The sequence below is a fragment of the Dysidea avara genome, chromosome 6 (genome assembly GCF_963678975.1).
Source record: "Dysidea avara chromosome 6, odDysAvar1.4, whole genome shotgun sequence".
NCBI lineage: Eukaryota > Metazoa > Porifera > Demospongiae > Dictyoceratida > Dysideidae > Dysidea > Dysidea avara.
In genome coordinates, this window is record NC_089277.1 from 801579 (window position 1) to 829327 (window position 27749).

General features: G+C 38.5%; 1 protein-coding gene across 2 annotated transcripts; it reads right to left on the reverse strand.

Annotated features, from left to right (window-relative positions):
* LOC136259088 (inositol polyphosphate 5-phosphatase OCRL-like) lies at positions 1-26868 on the reverse strand. Of its 2 annotated transcripts, XM_066052513.1 has the most exons (21): positions 26718-26867; positions 24493-25135; positions 24207-24432; positions 18096-18221; positions 16620-16737; positions 16456-16572; positions 16299-16406; positions 14128-14198; positions 13860-13980; positions 13704-13813; positions 13414-13549; positions 12243-12353; positions 12125-12193; positions 5979-6075; positions 1641-1765; positions 1160-1270; positions 980-1111; positions 773-875; positions 391-524; positions 228-339; positions 1-181 (listed from the first exon to the last, which is right to left on the reverse strand). In XM_066052513.1, exons 2-21 carry the CDS (start codon positions 24671-24673, stop codon positions 51-53), a joined length of 2439 nt encoding a protein of 812 aa, XP_065908585.1. In that variant the 5' UTR covers positions 24674-25135; positions 26718-26867; the 3' UTR covers positions 1-50. The 2 variants fall into 2 exon arrangements, with proteins under 2 accessions (XP_065908585.1, XP_065908584.1); XM_066052512.1 differs by having other exon boundaries at positions 24207-25135; positions 26718-26868.
* Positions 26869-27749: the final 881 nt, after the last annotated feature.

Below are 27749 nucleotides of genomic sequence, written 5' to 3' on the forward strand. Positions count from 1 at the left end.
TTTGGATATTATATTACTATAAATCGTGTAAAATAATAAAATTCAATAAATTACAAATCATTAACAAGACATTGATATAAGAAAGTGACTTTTCGTTTTTTCTCACTAGAAAGTGTCTTCTTGCTCTTCTCAGCAGAGTTCCTCCTAGAATCCCTCAAGATTACTGGTCCAAACAATGATGCTACAAGAAACACATCATCACATGTGTACAGTGAGTGTCACCTCACCAAGTAGCCTGGCGTCCATTTTGTTCATATCAGAATTATTAAGTAATTCTTTAAGAAATGCTGTCACATACACGAATGTGTTGCGATGAACCTTTGGTAGTTGCATTAGCAGCTATACAATAGTAACATGTGATTGGTTAGTTACTAGGTGGGTGGGGCTGACCTGATTACAGAGCACAGCATTGTTGCTGCACTCCATACACCTATGATGGAAGTGTACTGGTATTACTGGTTCAGCCAGTGCCTCTAGGAAGGTCAACAGAGCTGCAGCCACTGAGTACACTGAGAAGTTGCCTCCTGTAAACACTGTTAAGGGGAATACCCTGATAGTTGTTAATTAAAATACAAAGTTGCCTAGCCACCAGTTTACTAAGGTCACCCTGTCTAAACCAGTCAACCTGACAATCCTCAAATGTGTCATTTAAGTACAAAGTGACCTGCCCACCTAACAAGATGGAATAAACAAGTTTAACTGTGTTGGACAGAAGAACACTGGAAAAGATCTAATTCACCTAATATATAGCAGTCATACATTGTTAGGATACTCAGTCCACTCTGGTTACCCCATAACATTCCTCCACCGGTATCCAATAGCTCCCTGATGGCACTAATCTCGGACCGTAATCCTCCGTCAGTAAACAAGTTCTCCTGTAAACAAACAAACAAACAACAATTAAACATCATAATCTATCATACACCCCTGTACAGACACATAACAGCTGGTATTATTATATTTACTGATAGTACATCACCTTATCCAGCCCAAAACCAAACAAGTAGTCAACCAGTTTCCATAATTCCTTAGGAATATCCAGTGAAGGTAGAGTTGTCATTTGTTTGTCACTTTTGCGATTATCCAATGAGATTGTCTCTAGCTCTCGTTTCTATGATAAGGATGATACATCACCATGGTAACAGAATACCACACCCACCACTTCAGATAGTCTTGTTGGAGTGACGTCACGTACAAAGGTGTGAAGGTGTACTAACAGATCCAGTGAGAGGCCAAAGCAAGACGGAAGGTAATTCCCAGATATTGTGACCTTATTAGGAGTGAAGGATAGTACAATTGGAGAAGTCTATTCCGTTAGCCACAGGGCTTAGAGGGAGCTACGTATAAATAAGGACCAGGTAATGGTCCCGGGTTTACAAAATTCCTCTTGGAGTTGTTTACATGCTATGTAGAAAACTTAGAGATTAATCCTATTCTATCATGTTACTTGTCATTACCACTAGGTAGTAATGTAACACTGGGATTGGTACTATGAACTACTCTAATAGAACAATCAATTAATATCATAGCTACATATACCTTATGTAATGCACCAGCTCATTGGCCGGTGGCTGGTACTATATATGGATACAAGATCACTACTGGTGATCAGGGCTTCATTTAAACTTTACTAAGGATACAAAGAAATCTTTTCCTCCCTCTAAATGGAGCACCAAGATGTCCTCAATCTTCTCTTGACCCATAGTAAGGGAGGGAGCAGTGTCATAATCCACCAACACTTTTAGCTCAAAGAACTCTCTCTGATCTGTAGTAACAACATCATCGTATACTAGTGTTGTTACCTTATTGACTATTAATGTAAGTGCAGTGGCCACCTATTACAGTTATTACATGTGTACCACTTTCACACCTCAGAATATGTAAATCATACAGTATGATAGTAGGGACCACAAAGGAGTAGGCGTGGTCCACAAAATAACATCACCCAAAAACCAGCCTCAATTTTCCTTGATGATGATGAGGCAGTATTGGTTAGGTAAAACTAAGCCCAAACAAGCTTTTAGATCGACCAGAAACGCTTTCAATAAGTTGCTACGGAATTTAAAAATAATTTATTTAACGGAATTTTCTACTGACTGCCTGACTGAGCCTTCACACAAGCGTAACTTGATAATGGCTAAGGCTACGGGCTTGATTTTTCACTGTTCGACGTCACTTCTGCTCAACAGGTGCCTTTTGGCATACCGCAGTACATACATTCCATTCTTCATGGACTTACCAGTGTGTCCCATTCATCTTTGCTGACAGCAAAAAGTGCCGATTTGGCGATAGCACGTGATGGCTTCCCTTCGTAACAGAAATCCTCTGTATTTTTCATAGTGGCTGTTTTGATTGCAGAGGTGCTTTTCGAACAGTTCTCGATTCGCACTGCTATGTAATGGGTTGAACACAACCGATAACCAAGCATAATGGATACTTCACTTTTCAGACAATAATTTGAAATAGCTGGGGTGTGCAGCGCCATTTCAGATGCAGTATGCGTGGTTTCACCAGTTCATAAGAATTATTTACAAAAATAAGTTAACAAACAAGTACACAGAAAAATTTGGAATTTCAACTAGAATAGGGGCCATAGCACATCGATAAAAAGTACTGAAACAAGCTGGAGTAGTGCATGATATTAAATTACAGTAAAACAATAAGAAGTGTTATATCCCTACTGTGCTCAAGATACCATAATGGAAATGCACAGTAGGGATATAACACTTCTTATTGTTTTACTGTGATTTAATATCATGCACTACTCCAGCTTGTTACAGTACTTTTTATTGATGTGCTATGGTCCCTACTCTAGTCCAAATATTTCTGTGTACTTGTGTCATATAGCATTACTCAGGAATGCGTTAATAAGGCTAACGTATTCCAAGATTTTTAAATTTCTTTCATGAAACTTTGTCATTTCCTCTGCTATAAATATAGTGACACTTTACGGGAATGATTGTGAGTTTTAATTTTGTGAAGTCAAGCTGTAAACTTGGAAATGAGTTGTTATAATGAAGAAAGTCACAGGTTAGTTTATATTGCTATATGGACACCTGGCTCAATGTCACATATAGCTCAGGGCATGTGATGGATTTAGCCATTAGTACTCACTGTACGTAGTCATGACTTCAGTACTCACTGTATGTAGTCATGACTTTAGTACTCACTGTACGTAGTCATGACTTTAGTACTCACTGTATGTAGTCATGACTTTAGTACTCACTGTACGTAGTCATGACTTTAGTACTCACTGTACGTAGTCATGACTTTAGTACTCACTGTATGTAGTCATGACTTTAGTACTCACTGTACATAGTCATGACTTTAGTACTCACTGTACGTAGTCATGACTTTAGTCCATTCATGGCAGGGTGGCTCCACCTTTGGGGTTTCACCCTCAGGTTGAATCTCAAACAGGAAATATAAGAGAGAAGGAAAGCAACAGAACACAAAAGACTGACTTACTCTACTAGAGCAGTCAAATTATTCTATTAAACTATAATATAACATCACGTGATTAAGCAAATGGTGGAAGATGCGTTTATTGTGAGTGAAAGAGCTGGCAACTGCAAGGAAGTAGTGGCATTTGTAGCCACAGTAGTCACTCTAATAGAACAGTCATATGTTATAATTGCATACTATAACAAAAACCAAATAAACTAACATATTCAAAAATTATTATAAATGAAGTAGGAATCCAAGCGATAAAAAATAGTGAAACAAGAGATCAATGACAGTATTACAGCATAGCTCAATGGTTCAATGCCAAAGTAGGGACTTTCCCACCGAGCTATACTGTAATACCATAATTTATCTCTTGTTTCAATACTTTTTAAACCAGGCGCACGCCCACAGCCGGCTGAAGGCCGGCTGTGGGCGCGCGCTTGGTTTACTGAAATTGTTTTCGTAAAAGTGTGTGTGTGTACCTATCTATCTACCTATCTACCTATGTTTGTCCGTATGCACCCACGTGAGCAAAATCGTTTAATAACGGTAAAAGCAGCTTTTATGTAAGAAGTAAAAGTGAAATGAAGTCTGTATTAAACTTCTGCACAGGTGAACTTTGCTCTGAGGTGGTTTCTTTTCGGCGGACTGAAATACGGGTGTGGTGACTTTCCTCAGACTACCTTCCCCTTGAGGTTTTCAGGCATTTAGCAACTGAAAAACAACGGTGCAGGCCTCGTACACTGCCAGGAATACTCTATCGCTTTGAGTTGAAAGGGGGCGTATCTCTTACGTACGTGAACGAAAATGAAGAGCAGCTTTGAGGCTTTGTCGAGAGAATTTGTGGGAAAAAACATGTTAGTCACACTATAAAACAGTTTAGAAGATAGTTTTGTGCGTAATATGTTGGTAAAAGCGATTTATTTAACAAACGCTTCCTTAGCAGTGCATAGCAACGTAATTGAACGAATTACGAATATTTCATGAATTACGAAATACGAGAAATAGCTAATAATATTATTGCACAACCCAAAACTACCCTATTGTAAAGTAGTAATACATAGTTGGTTAATTCATAGTAGCATATACTGTCTATAGTTAATTCCAGATGAGTTAGCTAGCTGCAGGTTTTTAGAAGTAGCACAACATCAACTTGTTATCATTTGGATCAGTGCTCTGCGATATACTGGTAATACTGTTTATCGTGATAAATTATCATAACCGATTATCATACTGTGACATCCTTTGATAACTAATATATCAAAACACTGGTATATCGATCAATACCAGTATAGGATTGCTTTTAACCCAGCTAGCCTTTGGTGTTTAATATTATCCAATTTGTTGATGGCTTAGCAGACACACCCTAAACAAACACTTGAGGTTGTCACATTACAACACCTGCTTACTTGTACCTAAAATTTTTTTGAGGTGCATACCACTTCCAAGAAATGATGCAATAGTTACAATAACAAGCTAACGATATATCAATATACAAGCTAACTATATATCGATATACCGCGATATTTTCCTGTTACTAATACCGTGTATTCAAATTTCAATACTGCCGAGCTCTAGTTTGGATCCCTTCTTCACTTTCAAGTTAATAATTTTAGTAATAATGGAATAGGACAGGTCAGTGTTGCTATGGTGTAATAGGACAGGTCAGTGTTGCTATGGTGTAATAGGACAGGTCAGCGTTGCTATGGTGTAATAGGACAGGTCAGCGTTGCTATGGTGTAATAGGATAGGTCAGTGTTGCTATGGTGTAATATGACAGGTCAGAGTTGCTATGGTGTAATAGGACAGGTCAGCGTTGCTATGGTGTAATAGGACAGGTCAGCGTTGCTATGGTGTAATAGGACAGGTCAGCATTGCTATGGTGTAATAGGACAGGTCAGCATTGCTATGCTGTAATAGGACAGGTCAGCGTTGCTATGCTGTAATAGGACAGGTCAGCGTTGCTATGGTGTAATAGGACAGGTCAGCGTTGCTATGGTGTAATAGGACAGGTCAGGGTTGCTATGGTGTAATAGGACAGGTCAGCGTTGCTATGGTGTAATAGGACAGGTCAGTGTCGCTATGGTGTAATAGGACAGGTCAGTGTCGCTATGGTGTAATAGGACAGGTCAGTGTCGCTATGGTGTAATAGGACAGGTCAGTGTCGCTATGGTGTAATAGGACAGGTCAGTGTTGCTATGGTGTAATAGGACAGGTCAGTGTTGCTATGGTGTAATAGGACAGGTCAGTGTTGCTATGGTGTAATAGGACAGGTCAGTGTCGCTATGGTGTAATAGGACAGGTCAGTGTTGCTATGGTGTAATAGGACAGGTCAGTGTTGCTATGGTGTAATAGGACAGGTCAGTGTTGCTATGGTGAAATAGGCAACTGTGTGGATTAATAGAGATAAGAAGAGTACACTCTACATATTGAGATGCTCTAATAGAGCAGTCAAATTATTATAAAATGGACATTGATAAAACTAGATACATGCAACACAGGAATCAAGTTTCACTCCATATAGTGCCCACCTGGTAATATCACTCTTGATGATGGGGATATACTCATCCATGGTTTACATCTTAACTCCTTGTCCAGTTTGGCGATGAATGATACTTGTACAGGTCGCTATGACAACAATAATAAACACGAAAACAACCTGAAAGTAACACAACTATATCACAACATACAAACACCAACATGTTAAGTGAACACCACACATTACCACATTTCCTACATCACATGTGTATATAATACATACTATGATAGACTTGACAGTTAGTCTGGCTGTTAAACATCAAAAAAGGGTCAAACCTTGAAGAAATTAGTATAGAAGCAATTTTGGTATCAAAAGAAGCGGAATTTTTCAGACAACAACATATCCAAAATCCACCTCAATGGCATTCGGGGAATTTAATTTATGACCATTTATATTAATTAGCCTGACTTCAGTGTTTCACACATGAACTTGCACCCATACTTGACTTGTTTCATCAAAAATGCCAGCATTAATGTATAATTTGTATAATATTAATGCAAAATATCAGTAAGCACCTTTCACCATTATTATTTTAGAAGATACTTAGCTACCATGCGTGAAAAGATGTGACGTAATGGCCTATATAGCAGGAGTGCTCTGCATGCAGGTTGGGCTATACCAGACTATATAGTACACACCTAGCAATGGTGGAGTTTTGTTTTGTAATTAGGAAATGATGTATGATTAATTACTATAGATATAAGGCAGCCTTACAATGTTAAAGTGACTCTATTGCTGTATTAGGTCTTTTGTTTTTGTAAGTCTTCCATCTTGCAATAAAGTAATTCAGTTTTTGTAGTATAAATACAGAGCACAATTTGTTGTTTGTATGAGTACAGTATTAAGTGTTTGAGTTAGTTGAGCTTATTAAAGTGCTTCTAACTTCTGAGAGCTATACCAGCTTAGCGCTTGATCACTGAAATTCACAACATAAAGCTTTTATTGTAAGGTAAGCTGTTGACTATTAACTATCTACACATGTAGTAATGATCATTAATTAAATCTGTTCTTAGTACATGTTTTGCTCGTTTATTCTACCTATTAATTTATCTTTAATTTTTGTATTATCATCAACAAGTAAACTGCATTAAAATTTAGTAGCTGGTTTTAAGTTGTGTATAGCTTGACTGTAGATCAAGTTATATCATAGTCAAAGAGGAATCTTCAGGAGCAAAATCTGTTATAACCACTACACTATTTGGCATTGGTGTTGAGATGGACCATGTGTTTGGGTAAAGGTGGCTTGTAAATGAACTGTCATAGCTAGATTACTCCATCAGTTATGATGAGGTAAACAGATACACACAATCTGTTATTCAGAGTGAAAGCCTTGATAACTTGTTTGCAGAGTGCCAGTGGGTTGCAGATAATGTTGACCACAATGTGGCATCATTAAATGGTAGTGGTATAGCTTGCATAGTATGGGAATTATCTATAGCAGTTACAACAATCAATGAATTACAAACTCCATATCACTAATCTTCTCTGGCACTGTGGATAGACATTCAGTCATACTTATGTAACGGGCTGGGGTGTCCCACTACGGGACAAGGACTGAACCACACGGTTCTTTACTACTCTTCTTATTAACGCGTACTACTCAACTCCACGAATGCGTACACATACACACTAATATACAATATCCAGTTCACAACGCTGTTACATCACTCCTCCCGTTAAAGTAGCTTGGACCTCCAAGCTCAACTGTGTTACACGTGCTTGCATCATCATTCTTGAATTTCGTATATCAACCTTCATAATAATTGTCTCTTTACACTCCTTTTACCCCAGCATCCGCCAAACATAACCACTGATAATAAATCTCCAGCCTTTGATTTAAAACCACACAGCTTACAATCATCCGACACTTCCCAAGTTCAGTTATAAACAGTCAACAACTATTCACTGAGCACTTGCTAGCAGACACCGCAGACTCCACGCTTGGTAGACAGAACCTCTACAACGTCCTTTCCAAGGACACGAGTCCAACTGCCACCCCTTCACAGTCGTCTCCTACTGGACTTCCGCACGAATTACAAGAATCGATTCTCTAGCCTGGGTTGCTCCTCTAACACACAGAGCTCCTGGTTCTCCTGCGATCCGACGAGACACGCCTCTCTTCAACTGGCCTTGCACTGCAGTTGTCACGACGAGTCTCGGTCCCACGTCCGGTCTCCTTTACCAGGGGGGAAATCTCGCTCCAGGACTTTTAAGTTCTTGTCGGGTCTCCTGCACCCGGACGACGTCTCAATCGAACGACTACTCTAGTCAGTTCACCTCACACTAGGAACAGATCGGGAAAACGTCTCTCTTCTTCTGGAATTACAACTCCACAGTCTTCTCTCACTTATCTGGTTCAAATCTCGGTGGGACCTCCACTGTAACGGGCTGGGGTGCCCCGTTACGGGACAAGGACTGAACCACGCGGTTCTTTATATCCAGTTCACAACGCTGTTACAATTGTTCAAGTTTTATGTAGAGAGACAGCCTTTTCTAACTGCCACGGTTCTTTTTGAAAATCTGAGGTGCTCCTTCTGCCCATTATTGATTTGAACCCATCTTGATGATAACTGCATTATATTCCACATTGATGTACATCCAAAGTCAAGCTGAACAAATGAATATCCCAACACCATGTGCAAACATTTAATCAGCCATTGTGACTCAAAGCAGTTGAAATAATACAAGCAAGATCACAGAATATAGTTTGCAGGCTTGATTGTTCTGCCCTGACGCTATAAACCTCACGATTTAGACATGCTATAACTTTCTTCATACGTTAAACCAGCCAATGCACCTATCCTGAAAAGTGTATGCCCCTACAAGCACGGGAACATGGGTAAATGATTCCTTCACGCACTATTCCGCATAACATTACGTAATCGCCTGTTCATCTATGGTGTGTTTCTAACATAGTCCAGTGGCTAAAAAAACTATTTTTTACAACTATCCCAAACCTGAGACCGCGGGGGAGGGGGGGGGGGGGGTAGTAGTATTATAAACAAAATTTTCTTTGTGTTTGAATTACTAGTATTCTATGTTCTGTATTGTCACAAAATGTCAGTGAAGGGAATGATTGAAGAGATTTATGAGAGAGCATATTTACCTAGTTGAAACACAATTGTGTGGCAAGATTCAATCTGGAAGCAATTTGAGATGACCTGGAACTAGGAAATAGCAAACAAACTTACAGTGATGTACAAGGCCAATTCTTCAGATCAAAATATTTATCAATAGTGGACTGTGAAAATGACCATACCTCTAAATTGCAATTTTAGTAGACCAAAAGTACTTTTGTCAAATCCCTGTAAACATGTACAGCACATGTATGTAATTTTTTACTTTATTCTTTTCTGTGGTGTAGCTTTCTATTTAGTCTGACTTTTACAACTAGCCAAATCACCATTTACAACTAGCTTTTTGGCCACAACTAACCCATTTTTTTTAGCCCCTGTAACATACTAAAGAGATTTTTGAAACAATAACCATGTAGTCTACACAAGAGAAGGATAGCAAAAGGCAGGAGGTAAGTTACGAGATTGTAGTGCGACTTTTCTATAAGACAGGCTTTTAGGTCATGCGTGTGTTTGCTCATGCGTAGTAGTTGTAAAGCACCTGAAAACCAGCCTTAATGTATTTTGCTTCAATTATAAGAAGACTGGCAGTGTTTATTGTATTGTAAGGAACATTAGGACACTGTTTGCTAGTGTTACAATGTTCTCACAAAGCTGACAGTCCGATTTTTACTAATTATGGCTTTATAAGATTCTTGTAGTTACCGTTGTGTAAACAGAAACTGCATAATCTAATTCCTTAGACAATAGCAAACAATATTATATATAGTTTTATGGTAATTCGTTTTACAGTTTGTGAAATATACAGAATAACATGGTCCTTGAAAAAGTTGGTGGTAAAAAAATTTAATAAGGAATAAAAAAATTTCCCCAAAGTTGTTATTGGTGGACTTTGAATGTCATTCTACAAAAAATTCCACTTCTTTTAATACCAAATTTTCTTCTATACCAATTTCTTCAAGGTCCAACCCTTCAACAGCCAGACTAAGTTACTAAGGAGACTATTGGGTAGAGTGAGTGTTAGACTGGTGTTATATGTTGGTTATTGAGCAGTGAACTATTGTAGTGAACTATTGTAGTGAGCTATTTGTAATATAGTTGGTGTATGTGAACAAGCGCTACTACAGTTTGTTAATAATGATAGAGTCAATTGTGATCAGATTTTACCAAACCGATCCAAATTGCACATCAGGCAAAATCAAACTAACACCTCTAGTGGATAGCTACACTATCATATTACTCCTTTGACCCTCAGTACTACTCAAACTACTCAAAGCTGGTTTTAAGAGACATCTTTTCTGGGTGGTATTGCGAGCTCAAATGGCAGTTTCTGGCTTTGTGAAGAGCCTGGCTTGGCAAGTATCTCTGGTTTGTTGGTGGATGGACTGGTATTGTTGGCGAAATGTTTTTCTGTTAATTTTTCTACATATGTATCAGCTACTAAGGAGCCAGCACAGTCCTGTAATCTTGTGTCGGGGCTTCAATCGTGGTCTGCCTCCATTTGAAGCCTATCTCTTGCCCACCCCGCCATCTCCCACCCTCCTCCCCTTTGTGAGCACCTGTGATGCCACTTCACTCGCCCAACTGCTCACTTATTTGGAGGGAAACTCTACAAGCAGCTACAGGTACTTGAAGTGGTCTGAGATTGATGCATCACTTGAGTAAACTTCATACCCGTGCTTGGTATCCTTGGCAAGTTATGCTGACTTAAAATCATTTATCTAACGTGCGATTAGGATAGTTTTTCCAAAATCTAGTCACAATTACACTTCAGCTCCCTTGGTTAAACACTTGTTAGTATGATGATCTCTACTAGGCTATAATCTTCCTATTATACAGTACTGTATATTAGGGACTGTGAAGGTTTGAGAATTTCTGGCCAAAAATATCACCCCAAAACCAACCTCACAATCTCTAGCCAAAAAGGAATTTTCTACTGACTGACTGACTGACTGATGCCTTCAGACAAGCATAACTATAACAGCCTAGGCTACAGGCTTGATTTTTGTTTTTTACTGTTCAATGTTGCTTTGTCTCAAGATGTGCCTTTTGGTATACTGCAGTACACACAGTGTATTCATCATGGTGGACTTGTCTTCTTTTGTGTCCCATTACTTTTTGTTGAAGGCCCAAGGTCTTGATTTGTGGTGGTACAATGGCTTCCCTACATTTGTAAATGGGAACCATCCGTATTTCCCATGGTGACCTCAGAGGTGCCTCTCCCACTGTTCATCATTTGTAACACTGTGAAACACTGAAATAGACTGAACATAACTGAAAATGAAGTATAATGGTCACTTCATTGTCGAGTCAGTAATTGATAGCTGGGACACACGTTCAGACGAAAACAGTAACTCAAGAGCTATCCTTTCTTTTGATGTGGTATGTGCGGGTGAGCTATCCTTTCTTTTGATGTGGTATGTGCGGGTTCACCAGTCATAATGTTAGCAAACAAGGAACAAGAAATAATTATCCCATTCATGACCAAATTAGGGATTAAATGACCACTAGTATATCTACAGGTGTAGGTGACTTCCCTTGTTTCCCTACTTTCCTTTTTCCTTCCTTATTTGTAACATTATCCATCATTAGTAATTCCTATGTCAATACAGTGAGATTCAACTACAACATGTTCTGCTGAGCCAAAGGACGCTGACATTTATTTATTTACCTATTTATTTATTAAGGCTTTACAACACAAGTGCTGAAGGTCTGTAGGACACCTGGTCCTACAGCCTGTTTATAAGTTGTTATATAAAGTGTGTTTGAAAAGGTGGAGAAAAGAGAAAAAATCCATGACTGGACCTGGGCAGCCTCAACCCTGCAGTCATCCGATATGCTTACAGGAGTCTGCCAGGTGGTCAGTATGTATTCTCCTTGTTAATTTTATGTATATGTATCCATAGGAACTCCAGAGAGTAATTTATTATTTCTAAGTACCCCATGAGGAACCAAATGGATATCACTTTATTTTTTTAAGGCTATGCATACAAAAAACCCTCCAGTGTTGATCACCACGGTAACATAAACAACGTTGATCATCACAGTAACACAGAGGTCATACCAGTCCAGTGTTCTCCACAATCAACACTTGTAGTTGTGACTCGTGGAACTTGATGTTGGGGAAGTGGAACTGTACAGTTGCCATAGTAACAACATATACTACTCTATTTAGTTCCCACCTCTGACTGGTTTAGTTGTACTTGCGGTAGAGTATCATTTTCCATCTTGTCCAGTTCCCAGACAATCTCTTCAAACACAGACCGCTCCTTGCCAGGATTGACCATTCGGACCTGTTAGGGTACAAGCAAGAGTTAATAATAGTAGGGAGGGAGAGTGTCTAACGCTCAATAGGCCTGTATAAAATGAGCGCGTAAGACAATCTGGCTTCTTGGCCGGACGTGTTGATTGCATGAAGGGAGATGTGAAATGAGGCAAGCCGCAGAAGGACATTATCGATACTACTAGCTGTTCACGAATCAGTCTCATGAGCAACGTGCGAGGCAGCGTGTGCAATCAAACATGTCGATTTACGATGAACAGCCCTCGGTACTGGCCAAAATTGAAGCAGAAACAGTTCAGCATAGCAAGAAGAAGCGTCAGAGAAGATTAATGAGGAAAGCTGAGATGAAGCACACTCGGAAGCACAGGTAGAATTGCATCACGAATCTACCGTTCAGCCACGTCCCGAGGTAAGGCCCAAGAAGAAGCGTCGGTCGAGGAGTGATGAGCTGGAAGTAACCAAGAAGAACTTAGTGTCAGACGAAAGCAATGGCAAGGAAAAGAAGCGGCGCCGATGAAACACAGCCTGAAGAATCCCAACCTAAGAAAAAGCGCCAGATGAAAGTTATGAACGATTTCTCTCTGGTTCTTTCATCACTCACTGGAGTAGCCATCTTCGCATCACTGCTTTCTCACCAACTATCGATTTTGCAAGGCCATACAAAATGTGACATAACGTGTTTATTGCGGTCATCAACACTATAGGAAATTACAAAGATATACGATAATAAACGGGGTGCTCTACGCGCTCATTTTATACAGGCCTATTGAGCGTTAGACACTCTCCCTCCCTACTATTATTAACTCTTGGTACAAGTTACATCCTTAATAACACAAAAATGATGGTCATTGTGGTTGCAATCCCAACCCCATAGGGACCCCCTGATGATAATTAGAATTCTGAAGTTGTGTATGAAATCACCATGTGTATTGCAAAATGAAAATAACGTTATCAACACCAAAAATATTTGTATCACAAATTCACAATATCAAAGAGCTGTAGCCATGTTGAATTACAAGAGATTTAGTTGTAATACCCAGTCGTAATAAGAGTTATCAGTGTATACTCACCTCAGCGTTCATTAGAGCACTGACTGGTTTGTGGTCACTCAGCCGATAATTGTGGTGACTACGATAGTAGATTTGCTTGATCCCTGCACCACTCCATAAGATACGATCACACCAGGCTGGAGCTCTGCTCTTGTCACTGTATGGGGGTAAGAGTGACACTCAGAGGAAGTAACAGTGACACACACATGCACACAGAGAGGGGTAATTGTGACACAGAGAGGAAGTAATGGTGACACACACAAGGGGTAATGGTGATTGGCACGCACACACAGGGGGTAATGGTTACACACCTGGTGTCCCAGTTATCAGTGTTAGGGTCATATTTGTAGGTTGGCTTGAAATCAATCGGTCCCTCAATGTAATTCACAAACACTGTCTGTTTCTGCCTCTCAATATTTAGCTACAGCAATAGATCATGTGAAGTCACAAAGGGGTGGGGCTGCTACCTGGTCTATCTCTAGTAGAGAATGGAACTGAAACTTGTCAGCATAATCTCTGATAACTTCAGCTGTCATTTTAGCTGATGTATTTAGTCGATAGTTGAGGTCACCTAGCCAGAATATTATGCTGTGTGGGAGTGTTGAGAATATTGTATGAAATGAATGAATACAAACACAAAATTAACTAATGTACAGTACATCACACACACAACACACACTACACACACATCACACACACACAACACACTACACACACACACTCACACAAACTCACTCATGGTCCATAATCTGGTATACATTTCTTCCTTTCCCAAAGTGTAGTTTACTACAGATCATGTTGTAGTCCTATGACAGGATGTGAAACAATTAGAAGACAGCAAGAGCAATTTATTGCAAACAATTAGCAGCAGTACAGAGTACTCACTCTATCATTAACCACTGAATTTCAATGATGGGATAAACTGCATATAGCTGTATGTATAGCCAGTGATACTGTGATTGTGATCGAGGCTAATACAGCAAAGAGCAAACCTCCATAATCCCTACTACCCAGTACTACCATACTGTACGAGATAGTTGACTACATGTTCAGTTTGTTCCTAGGTTTGATGATATCACAACTTCACTTGGCAAATTGTTCCATAGCCTGATGGCGCTGGGATAAAAGGAACATTTAAAAACATCTGAATTAGTTTGTAGTTGTTGAAATTTCATTGGGTGACCTCATATCACAGTGGTTGCTGTCTAATCCAAAACAGCCAAGCTGTAAAAAAAGGGTGTGCCCCCCCAAAAGGCATAGTGAAATAAGTTGTGAAATCAAAAGTGGTGGCCTAATGGCTGTGATGGTAGGTTAATGGTAATAAACAACAATTCAGGTGAATTAGTGTTTTGATTTTACAACTTTATTTTTCCCTGGCCTTATTTTTAGGGGCTGCACCCTTTTTCTTTACAGCTTGGTTGTTTTGGTTTAGATATCACTTCTTTTTGTAACACAAAATTGACCATAAGCTGGCTTTGGGGCTTCCTTTTAACTTATTTTTTCTCTTTACTACAAGAATTATCAACTTGTACTCTCTATTAGAGTTCTTGATCTCACACTTGCTACATGTAGTCAGTTTTCACATACAGCTCAATGGCATTAAATCTGTTTATGTACCAGTAGAGGGTCAGTACTGAGGTTTCATTTTTTTTGCTCAAGAGAATCACGGGCAATCGAGTTGATCACATATGCTGAGTACTACATGATGATTGAGAGCCAAACAGCAAATGCAGGTTAGTGTTATAGCCTGTAGCATACTAGCCTTGGTCAAACACAATACTTCAAGTGGCTGCGGCACTTTAGAGGGAACGTCACCACAATGTTTGGCTTGGTTACCCACAATCAATGTTAGGAAACTTGCCTTTAAAGAGGTGCAGCTACCCTGTCAGACTCTCCCCAGTGAGTGGTACATAACAGTTATACAACGTGCACTTGAGCTTTGCCTGCATAAACGCACTTTCCTTCGGGCCTCACAGCCCTCTCAGGCTCGTACATTGATATCAGGCAGAGCATTCGTGGCCGTTGTATACTACTAAATGAGCTACTGAAAGACCCTTCTAAGATTATTAATTTATCTGTACACCAATTTTCAACCGATTCCCCTAAGCGGTTTGTCCAGTAGGCATGGCAAGTAATAGTTTTTTAAAATCTCGGTCATGTAATTGTTATGCACTGTTGGGTTTTGCATTGTATCTCATGATCATTAGCTCAATTTCTTTCAAACCAAAACAGGTTTGAGGTTCAATAGTTAATCTATCCATGTATTGACTGTCAGATGCGCTGTAAAAACTGCTCTTCTGTGAGTCAAATTGTCTAATTTCAAGGCAATTGGACTACCCATTCACATTTTCTGACAGCCTTTTGTAAGTGTGTGAAAAGAAGGAAAACAAAACAAGAAAAAAACAAACAAAGAAATTAAAGCTAATTTTTGAAGTCTCATATCTCAGAAATTCTTCAAGTGATTTTGCTGAAAATCGATATGCTGACTACTGAAGGTGGAGGACATTCTACAGCAAAAATCATCTCATTTTGTGAAGGCAGCACGGAGCTATGTATGGATGAAAATTGAATTGTGTATTGTGTGTGTTGTGTGTGTGTGTTGTGTATGTGTTGTGTATGTGTGTGTGTTGTGTATGTGCGTGCGTGCGTGCGTGTGTGTGTGTGTGTGATGTGGGCTTTCATCCTAAGGTCTCCAAACAACACAGAAAATCTTGTTCTATTAGACCAATTATTAGGTATAGCTCTTAACAGCTTAATTACCCGGGAATATCGATTGTTATTGGGTACAGCAACATAATAACAATAACCACTGATAAATTAAGGGAAATCCCTAAAAATATTCCCTGGGGTAACAAGCTTTCAGTTTTCGGACACTTACATTACTACACACAGACGGACAGACATACCTGATTCCTCTTCTCCACTTCCACAATATGTGCAGCCAAGTGAGAGTTGACGAAACACATGGATGTGTGATGTATGTTGAAACGTATGGCTACACCCCCTTTGTTACCCTTGACAACAAAAACAAGAATGATACCACATATTCTAATTGTTGCTCACCATGACACCCATTACTCCAGTAGCAGTACACTCAGTCTCGACATCAGTAATATACTCCCTGAGGGCATGTTTAGCATACACTATCAATAGTATTCCTACCAATCGGATGGCATGAACCTGTGTTAGTTAGTAAACACCATACCCTAGTAACAATACCAGCTCACCAGGTAATAACGTTTGTCTATACTCTTCAGACCATGGTCTACCAGTTCCCTCCACTCTGCTTCTCTGCTAGAGTCATTTAATACTAAGGCCTCGGCACTCAGGTCAAGCTCTTGGAACCTGTGTAGATAAACCTGTCGTTAACTGATACACTGTGCAAAGTAGCTTAAACTAAACCCTAAACAGAGTGGTCTACAGTATACAAGCTTGTACTGGTTAAAGACACTGTGTAGACCAGTGAAGAAGGAACCATAACTTACAAACGGAAGGAAAAATTAGAAGTTTACATTTAAGTAGAGATCATATTGAGGACCATAAAGGTTCAGGCTTCCTGGCCAAAAATATCACCCCAAACACCAGACCTCATGGTGGTGTCTAGGCAGTATTGGTAAACCCAAAAGTTGCCTATAACAACTACCTGCAGATACACCAGTGGACATTTAATCCATTACTTCCTTGTTTCCATTTTTTTCTTTGATCCCTAATCCAACTTTTTTCTTTGATCCCTAATCCAACTTAAAGTTGCTTAGATACAATACAATGAAACAAGGGAGGTCACCTCTACCAGCAGCTATGTGATTGCTACAAGGTGAGCAAGAGCATATAAACCTTTAGAGAGAGCATTAGTTAAATGTTTAGAATTAAACTATCACTTATTCCCTTTTCTGGACTCCCTATCAAAAAAGGGCCAACAAGTATACAGGAAGGAAAGCAGTACTGCATAGCCTAAATATTCCGAGGGGGATAATTTAACAGTGAAAATTTTATCCTTGAAAAAGTTAGATCTCTATTATACTACATATGGGATTGATTGGAAATGCACAAAAAAAAAAAAAAATTGCATTGCTCAACCTCGAAAATATTGTCCCTCAAAACATTTAGGCTATACGGTAGGTAGCTGACACCTGAGTTAGCCAAAGGAACAGGTCCTTAAAGTTAACAAAACATGTAGACCCCTCTAACGTCTATGAAATCATTGCATAGACACTCCTACACATGGAGAAACTAGTTAAGCAATGTAAGTGTTAGAGGTGTGGTGTATGTGATAAGTGACATGAAGCCATTTCAGGTGTACCATTAGGATTCAACACCTTACACTGTCAGCAAAAACAAATGAGGCACAAAGGTTAGCACATGATCCATACATTGTATAGATGGTGTAATATGTCAAAAGGTACTTGTCAGGCTGAAACAATGAACAGTAAAAGCCCATCATAACCTCAGCCATTATTGGGTCATGTTTGTCTGAAGGTATCAGTTAGTTGACAGCATTGTTCAGTATACCAACTGTCTGAAGGTATCAGTTAGTTGACAGCATTGTTCAGTATACCAACTACAAGAAAAACCACTTTTGAGGCATTAAAGAAATACCATTTTGAACATTTTAACTTGTCGCTGATACACTGTACTATCATATAGGGAGACCTTTTAAACTTGTCAAACCTGTTAGACCTGTCAAACCTGTTATAGTCACTCACCCAATGGCATAAATATCAGGTTTACAGTCATGAGTATCAGGTTTTGACTCTTCTGTAGCCTCAAACAAATGACCAAGAGACACTGTGGGAGGCTGTCCATTGACGTTCCATGAGCAACAGTAGATCCTTGTAATTACATGAAATAACATGATAATTCTACAAATACTAGTACACACAGAGCATAAGGGACGTTGCACAGTTATGAGCACACCATCATGTAAACAGATACTCTGAAGGCCAGTACATACATGTAACAAGTTATTCCTTCATGAAAACACGTAGGAAAAGGGCTTAAAGCCTACTCTATCACAAACTAAACACTATTGTGGGGTTCTGGAATGTATGAATTATTGTTCTAATTGGGGCCTACCATTGAACACTTGGCTGGGTAACACAACAGTTTGAAATAATTCTAGACACCAAAAATTGCTCCACATTTTAGAACTTGTAGTTAATTTTGTAAAAATGTTCTAACAGGCAGAACAGTCTCACAGGTTAACACACACCACTGGAAGTGCTCATCTTACGTGTGACAAGTGAACTAATAGTCCGGCAGACAGCAGGGTGAAGTTTGCAAAATGGTCTATAGTATATTTTAATGCAGATTTGGATTGCCCTGTACACCTAAAGCAATATTCCACCTGCTGGACAGGTGTCAGCATTGGGTATTTTGCCATAGCAACCAAAGTTTAATTAGCTACAGCAACCATACAAATTTTACAAAATAGCTTCTGTGGGTTGCTTGATAACCTGACCAATTAACAAATCTGAGATACTGCAATTGATGTCAAGATTAACTGAACATTAATAATACAATAAACCCCTGAAGGTATCATTATACATATTGTAGATAGAATCAAGTGTCTCTTGACTCTGGTGATAATAGCTTGCTTTTTTTTTGGTTTTACCACTATAGAAAAGCTAGGCTAATACACTATGGAAAAGCTAGGCTAATACACTATGGAAAAGCTAGGCTAATATACTATGGAAAAGCTAGGCTAATACACTATGGAAAAGCTAGGCTAATACACTATGGAAAAGCTAGGCTAATACACTATGGAAAAGCTAGGCTAATAAACTATGGAAAAGCTAGGCTAATAAACTATGGAAAAGCTAGGCTAATACACTATGGAAAAGCTAGGCTAATACACTATGGAAAAGCTAGGCTAATACACTATGGAAAAGCTAGGCTAATACACTATGGAAAAGCTAGGCTAATACACTATGGAAAAGCTAGGCTAATACACTATGGAAAAGCTAGGCTAATACACTATGGAAAAGCTAGGCTAATACACTATGGAAAAGCTAGGCTAATACACTATGGAAAAGCTAGGCTAATACACTATGGAAAAGCTAGGCTAATACACTATGGAAAAGCTAGGCTAATATACTATGGAAAAGCTAGGCTAATATACTATGGAAAAGCTAGGCTAATACACTATGGAAAAGCTAGGCTAATACACTATGGAAAAGCTAGGCTAATACACTATGGAAAAGCTAGGCTAATATACTATGGAAAAGCTAGGCTAATATACTATGGAAAAGCTAGGCTAATACACTATGGAAAAGCTAGGCTAATACACTATGGAAAAGCTAGGCTAATACACTCTTTCTCTAACTAAGGTCCACGAAGTGCCAACAATTTATCAGGTACAGTATTATTACACAACAGAATGCTCAAAATCTGACCATAACATTTGGTGCTAGTGATAGAACTTGAGTTTAAGGGCTTAAAGAAGTTGATGTATAGTGCCTATTCATAGATAACTAATGCTTGCTATATACTCGTGGCAAGTAGGGGAGTATGTCACAAAGCACTCGCTATACAGCAAATAGTGTATGCGTTCTTCATATATGTAAGCTTATTAATTCTGGTGCTCAGGTTCTTCACACCTGTCCCACTATTAGCTTATTTCCAAGAAATAATGTAAGTAATGCCTTATTTGGAGCATCATATGAGGTATCCATGTAATGATATCATAAAACCTACGTAATTTAAACAGTTAAACTACCCTACAGTATAGTGTGGACACAATTGTCTATGATTCCATTTGTATTAAATGCATATGTAATTAGACCTCTGAGATCAAGACATCTTTCTCACAAGTGGAGTCCTAAGGTGTCCAGAATAGAGGAGTGTATTACTGTGAGAACCTCTAGCCTTATTTATATAGGATAATCTATATATATGTATGACTGTGCCTACCTCTTCATCAGTATTTATGTACAGTAAATTGATCATGACATGCCATTTTGTATATACTAAAGTTATGGCTGTTTGCATTGGTCTAAATCACTTCTGCTCACAGTAACATTTGCTATTTTAACTGAAATGGCCATCAAACCAAATTCTGTATACTTACATATTGCTTCTCTTGCATGAGAAATTTGGTAACATTGTGATTTAGCATGCTAGAGAGAACTTGCAATGATATATAATAATAATGCTCAATGTACTAGTCAACTTGTGGCCAAATTTGCAAGAAAGATCTTCACACAGTCACACACCAAATTTTACTACCTTTATGATTCATGATTGAAATAAGTTATTGATTGAAATAAGTTATTGATTGAAATTTTGTCAGCTGTGAGCCATAACATAGAGCATTGGATGAAGAAAAATTTCACATTTGTAACAGAATTAGTTATTAATGTAACTGCAATAGCGGACTTGCATGATTACATCACGCGTGAAGGTACATGCCCATTTATGGTATCACGTAAAATAAATTCCGTATGAAATGTATTGAAATTTGTCACAGGCGTGCACTTCAGGAGCCACTACAGCTACATTCTACCGTATATTTCTATGAAATTTCGTGTGGTTGAAGCCAAATCATAAAGCTATCTTACTGTGAAAACTGCTTATCAATACCTCTTACAGAACTGGACTTATGGAAGCTGCTAATGGGACAAAATCTGCCACGGCCACAGAAGAAACTTGATCAGTCCATAAACCAAAACCTAGGGGTGAATATATGTGCTGTGTTCCTGGCTGCTACTCGAATTCTAAGAAGGATACGATGCTTTCTTTCCATAAGATTCTTAAAGATGAACCGTACAGAACGAAGTAGATCAATGCTATAAAGGGGAAAGAGTTTACTCCAGGTGAGCACCACCGCATGTGCTCTGTATACTTTAGAAATGGAAAGAAAATGGGTACGACTGATGTTCCAGTGTTATTTCCCACACCTAACCCACATACTGCACCATTTGATCTATATAAACAAATCGATGTAGAATAGTACACTGATGTTTTGAAAGAAGCTAGCACCAACGCACTAAAAAAGCATAATAGATTTTGATCAATATTTCCTGGATTAAATTTTATTCTTTCGACATGGTCATCTTGGAAAAGTCTATATCCTGCCTCTTTGTGTTTTATAGCTCCTGTAGTCTTATATGTTTTCTTAGCTGATGACTTCTGGTTAGCTGCAACAGTTGTGGAGTTAGACACTAAGTGTGCAAACAAGTGATCATATGAAAATTGCGGTAGACTGTCTAAATTCTTAGTCCAACCATCAGTTGGCAATTCCCAACTTGTTAATGACAGTTGCTGGTCAGTCTTAGCTCCAACATGCTGCCGGCCTCAATCAGGATCCACTAAATGAGTGGCTATACCAGTTGCAATATAGTCACGTACTCTACACAAAAAGTATCACTGGTATATATTGGAGTCACTGATATTGGGGTCACTGGTATATATTGGGGGTCACAGGTATATATTGGGGTCACTGGTATATATTGGGGTCACTGGTATGTATTGGGGTCACTGGTATATATTGGGGGTCACTGGTATGTATTGGGGTCACTGGTATGTATTGGGGGTCACTGGTATATATTGGGGGTCACTGGTATGTATTGGGGTCACTGGTATGTATTGGGGTCACTGGTATATATTGGGGTCACTGGTATGTATTGGGGTCACTGGTATATATTGGGGTCACTGGTATGTATTGGGGTAAGTAATAGCATTCCATATGTATACCCAGCACAAACTTGGGTTTACAATTAATTCATAATAGCATATGCTGACTCCGTATTCTGTTTGTATACATGTATTGCATATAATACAGTGTTGTATGAAATACAGTGGTACAGTGCTCTGTTCCAACAAATTCATAACAGTCAAGCTGTGAAAAAGGTGCAGTGGCACACTACAACTTTATCGTTCAGAGTTATAAGAATAGTGTTGGTCTAAAATATGTACATGGAGCTGATAACTAACCAATTTTAATCATTGCAGCAATTTCTTGGTTGCTGGTTTTGATTAACTTTAAAGTCTGTCACAGCTTGACTATACTTGGCATGGATCCCGTCACTCACTACTTTACGTGCACACCATTCAAGGTCCAAGTCCAACAAGGTAGAAAGTCAAGCTGATGTTGAAAACAGAATTTATACAATTTAAAAGCCATTTAGTTAAAAGTACTAGTGAAACTGTCTATTCTGAGCTGCTGCCTTATTAAGGAAGTAGTGTCATTAAACATGTTAATGTCATTGTGTACACAAATGACACAATTAGAAGACTGTAATGTACAATCACTGGACTAGTAAACTAGATTAGTAAACTGGACTAGTAAACTGGACTAGTAAACTGGACTAGTAAACTGGACTAGTAAACTGGACTAGTAAACTAGATTAGTAAACTGGACTAGTAAACTGGACTAGTAAACTGGACTAGTAAACTAGACTAGTAAACTAGATTAGTAAACTGGACTAGTAAACTGGACTAGTAAACTGGACTAGTAAACTGGACTACTGGCACATATTTGGGTAACTGGTCGTGGCTACTGCTACATTGAATGTATAATATACACGTGAACTTGTCTATTTGGTGTTGCCTGTTATCTTAGGATTGTGTGCAATATGTATAACAACTCTCTCTTTCCATCATACAACTACCATTCATCTTATCATGAGGTGTAAACCATACAGTAGATGTGTATGTAGTGTTGCATGCATCCTGACATAGCTGTAGCTGGGCAATGTTGACAAGTCTGGCATGATCACACCTTTCTTTTGTATGTGTGTGATTGTGGTTTCATTATGTACAGGGAGAGTGGAGCATACTTACAACCAGTTGCCCAAATATTTGGTAACAAAGGGAAAACACCTGAGTCAGTAGTCCAGTAGTCCAGTGATTGTATACAACCGACCGTTACAATGGTCAGGTATACAGTGATCCAATAAGACAGGTTTCACTGTATAGGTGATTATTACAAGTATTGTACAATCACAAATGCAGTAAAATACCAGTAAAGCAAACAGGCATAACACGGAATGTGATCAAAGGAATCAAATGAAACTTGGTGTATCACTTTATCACATGATACACTGTCTTTGTACCAATTTTGAAAAAAGAGTAGGTTAACACTTTAAATTTTCTGATAATTTAACATGGAATTACCAAAATACTAGAATTTCCTGAGTTAATATCCCAATTTTCCCAATGCTGACAGAGGTCTAGCAGGTGGTTTTGGGTAGTCCATAGTAGGGCTGAGCGATATTGCCATTTTAGTATCACGATCGATACTAAAGCCACTATTCATGATACTGAATAGTTCACGATACTTACAAATAAGTCAATCATAGCTGGTGCTACATAGCATATTGCTCAGCATTCCTGCAGGAAGTCCTTATAGGTGATAGCAAACTAGCCACTATCATCCTTGTTTACAGTAACAGTTATTGTAACACATGCTTTGAGGTTGTTATGGTGTTCACACCTCTCTGCAGGGGAAATCAGATGGGTGGACTTAATCATTTAGCCTAGTACTGCATAACAAATGGATTTTTAGACAGTAATGTACAGGCATGGTATCACGATAGTTAATAACAAAATATCGCGATATCGATACTTTCAAAATATCGCGATATATCGCTAAAACGGTAGTATCGCTCAGCCCTAGTCCATAGTATGGAGAAATATTTTGCGACAAAATAAACTATAGACCATATTGCATGGTTCAGCCAAAAATGTCTGCCAGACTATAATCATACAATGACACCATTAATGGTGATGTTAAAGGAACACAGTCCCTTTTGTAATAATTATGTTTAAAAGAACACTTATCCAAAAAGTGACCACCATAAAATGGCATTACTCACTTTAATTCTTTAGTGAAGCAGAAGTCATTTTCCCGCTCTTTTAGTTTCTTCTGAATGATACACATCCTGGGATTAACATCCTTCAACATCAGTACCCCGGGTCTGAAATATCTCCGTAATTGTGCTCTACTTTTTTCCTGGTCTGCTGCTGATGATTCCAGCATAGTAATTGATCGTGGCTTTTTCCTTGACAACACCGGATTGTTAGCCTGAGCCCTACTCTTATCTACAAGTTTAGATGATTTGGGTAGGCCATGATAGGAGCGATGGTAGCCTGCATGCTTACTTTTCAATTCGGGAGAATGTTTTGGTGAAGATTTCGGAGATGATTTGGGAGACAATTTAGGGGATAATCGATGTAGTATCGATGGAGGTTGATGGAGGTTGAGAGAGTGTTCGATGTTTATCATTGCTAACAACAGGTAAAGATGTCGTAAACACTCTAGTAACATCATCCAAGTCATCATCACTATGATCTATGTAGAATGAAGGATGTTGAGGGTCACTATCGGGGGTAGTTGGCTTGTCATCATCTTGTTCCTGTTGTAACATGTTATCATATGAACTACTCCGATGTTTAGTAGTGATGTTATTGTTCCACTGTATAGACTGTACACCACTACTACTATCTAGTAACATTGGATCTGAACTAGCATGTCGTAACATTAGAGGACTACTGCCCCCATAATGCAGCTGTTCTTGTAGGTGTGCACCTGTTGGACGAAGCAGTTCAGATGACCTGCTGGCCTTCATTTGTTGATCAGCAGTAGTACCAGTATTTGTTGGTTGTTGTTGAGGTAATATTTGGTCATCATTGATGGGCAATAATGAGTCACGACTACTCAATAAGATATCATCACTACTACAACTACTGCTCCTTATTCCTCCATTGTTCTTCTTCAGTGGATCAAATGAGTCAATCTCACAATCTGTAAGATGTGACATTACCAGTTATAGGACTTAATGTATGGGGAGTGCTTAGTATATAGGAAGTGCTTAGTGTATGGGAGTGCTTAGTGTACAGGGAGTGCTTATTTTTAGGCATAACCTGCCTAAATATTTTGAGGGTAAAATTATTTTTGCCCTTTCGAGGTTTTTGGGGTTAACAGTGAAAATTTTATCCAAAATATTTAGACCTCCATATACATACATGTTGGATTGTTAGCAAATCTATTATTGTTTACATTCCTCAACCTCAATGATATATACCATATAGCTGAGGGGGAAAGATTTCACTGATTTTGCAGTTTTGGATGTTATCAGCAAAAATTTTACCCTTGAAATATTTTAGACCTCCATTTAGTCTAATACATTTTGGGAATATTTGCAAATCCACGAAAACTTTATTTTTAGCAACATTGCTCAACCTCTAAAATTTGCCCCTCGGCTATACAGTATATTTAAACCAGGTGCATGCCTGGTTTACTGAAATTTTCGTAAAAACAGGTGGGTGTGTACCTACGTATCTACCTACTTGTCCGTACGCACCCATGTGAGCAAAAACGTTATATGGTAAAAGGCAGCCAGGATGTAAGAATTGAAAGCTAAATTAAGTTTGTATTAAACTTCCACACACATAAACTTTGCTCTGTGGTGGTTTCTTCTCGGCGGTCTGAAATACGGGTATGGTGACTCTTCGTGAACAGTCTTCCCTTTTGGTTTATAGACGTCTAGCAACTTTAAACTAACGTTGAAGGCCTCTTAGGCTACCAGAGGCAGGGTTCTGCCCACACTGGTCGGCAGTGGTTCAAAGTGACCAGTACCTCTAAAAACCGATCAGTACCCTCTTAAATCCGACCAATACAATTCTTACATATATCACTGATACATGTGCAATATACCCTAATATAACACACAGCACATCAGTTCATGTTAACTTTAGGCCACCACCCAGGAATTTCTGGGCAGAACCCTGCAGAGGTAGCATATCCTTAGAGTTAAAAGGGGGGTGTTACCCGTACCTACGCAAATGAAAATGAATGGCAGCTTCGAGGCTTTCTCTATACAATTAGCACGAGAAAACACGATAGACACACTATAAAACAGTTGAGAAGATACTTCTGTGCGTAATTTGCAGTTTAAAGTGGTTTGTTATAATTATGCTTCTTTAGCAGTGCATAGCAACATAATTACCAAATTACAAATAATTAATGAATTACAAAATACGCTGAATTACAGTATAATTATGATTTAGTTATGCATTTCTAATTTGAGATTGTTTGCAAATCTGTAAAAAAAAATTACATTAGGTAACATTGCATAACCTCAAACTAGGTAATACGATACACGTATAGCTAAATATTTCGATGGACATGTTACCGAATTCAATTTTTTCGCAGATTTGCAAACAATCCCAAAATGTATTAGACTATATGGACCAGAGGTCTAAATATTGTAAGGATAAAATGTTGCTGTTAACCTCCAAACCTCAACATCAGTGAAAATGTTCTCCCTTGAGCATACAGTATTACAGGGGTGCTTAAGAGAGGTGTAAGTTACAACACAACTTACTGGCCACTTGTGTTCTCCCATCACTGCTTGGTTGAAATATCTGACTCCAAGGCCACGATGAATTGTTATCATCAACTGTAACAACAATATCATTGCTAGACAATAGGACATGTAATCTACACATGAGAGATTTGACAAATAATTATCACTTTGTCAACACTCAATTCATCAAATTATGACAAACAGGCAAATACAAACCAACTGCTCAGATCATGTGATGTGTTAACATTTTAATTTTAGCATTTAGTTCTTCCAGCAGCTTACTGTGTAGTATTCAATGTATCTCAACAGTGACACGTCACTTACTAGCAGAAGGTCTTACTCCTATAGGTCAGTAATCTATCCGTGTTACTATCATGTAACATATTTTAACTTCCCATTTGAAAGTAGTGACAACTATGTAGTTGGTCTCAAATTGTTACTAATTAAAAGACGTCCCATAGGAAGTTACATATATGTGACCCACTGAGCAAAAACTGGCCATTTAGACTAATTCTATTTTATTGCATGTCTGTTATCTATAGTAATAAAGGAGTGGACAGTCAAAGTTTTAGCATTTTGTGATGAATAGTCTTGGAGTTGTAGTGCTAGACAGTTGGAACAGGAATAAACTTGATTTATACAGGAACAATATGGCAAATAAAATATAGGCACTTGTTTAATTGATCATAACTCATGACTGAAACAAGCTACGAAGATGGGGTTTAGTTCAATGAACTGGCACATCAATCAAGATATAGTGTTCTACCTGTACGTCTCTGTGTAGACAAACAAGAAAGCCATTTCACCAATTAAATACTGATGGTAAACTATATTTCTACTGCATCGTAAATAAGCACCCATAACTTACCTACTGTATGCTGTACAAACATAAAACAAAGATTTTCTTACTCCCAATGAACAGGAGGATCTGGTGGTGTATAGGTTTTGTTGATTTGTACTTTGTTTTAGTACATATCAAAACAATTGAAATGTGCATAAAACTTTTATGTAGCATGTGTATTTTACCCAATTGAAAACGACAGGTTTTTA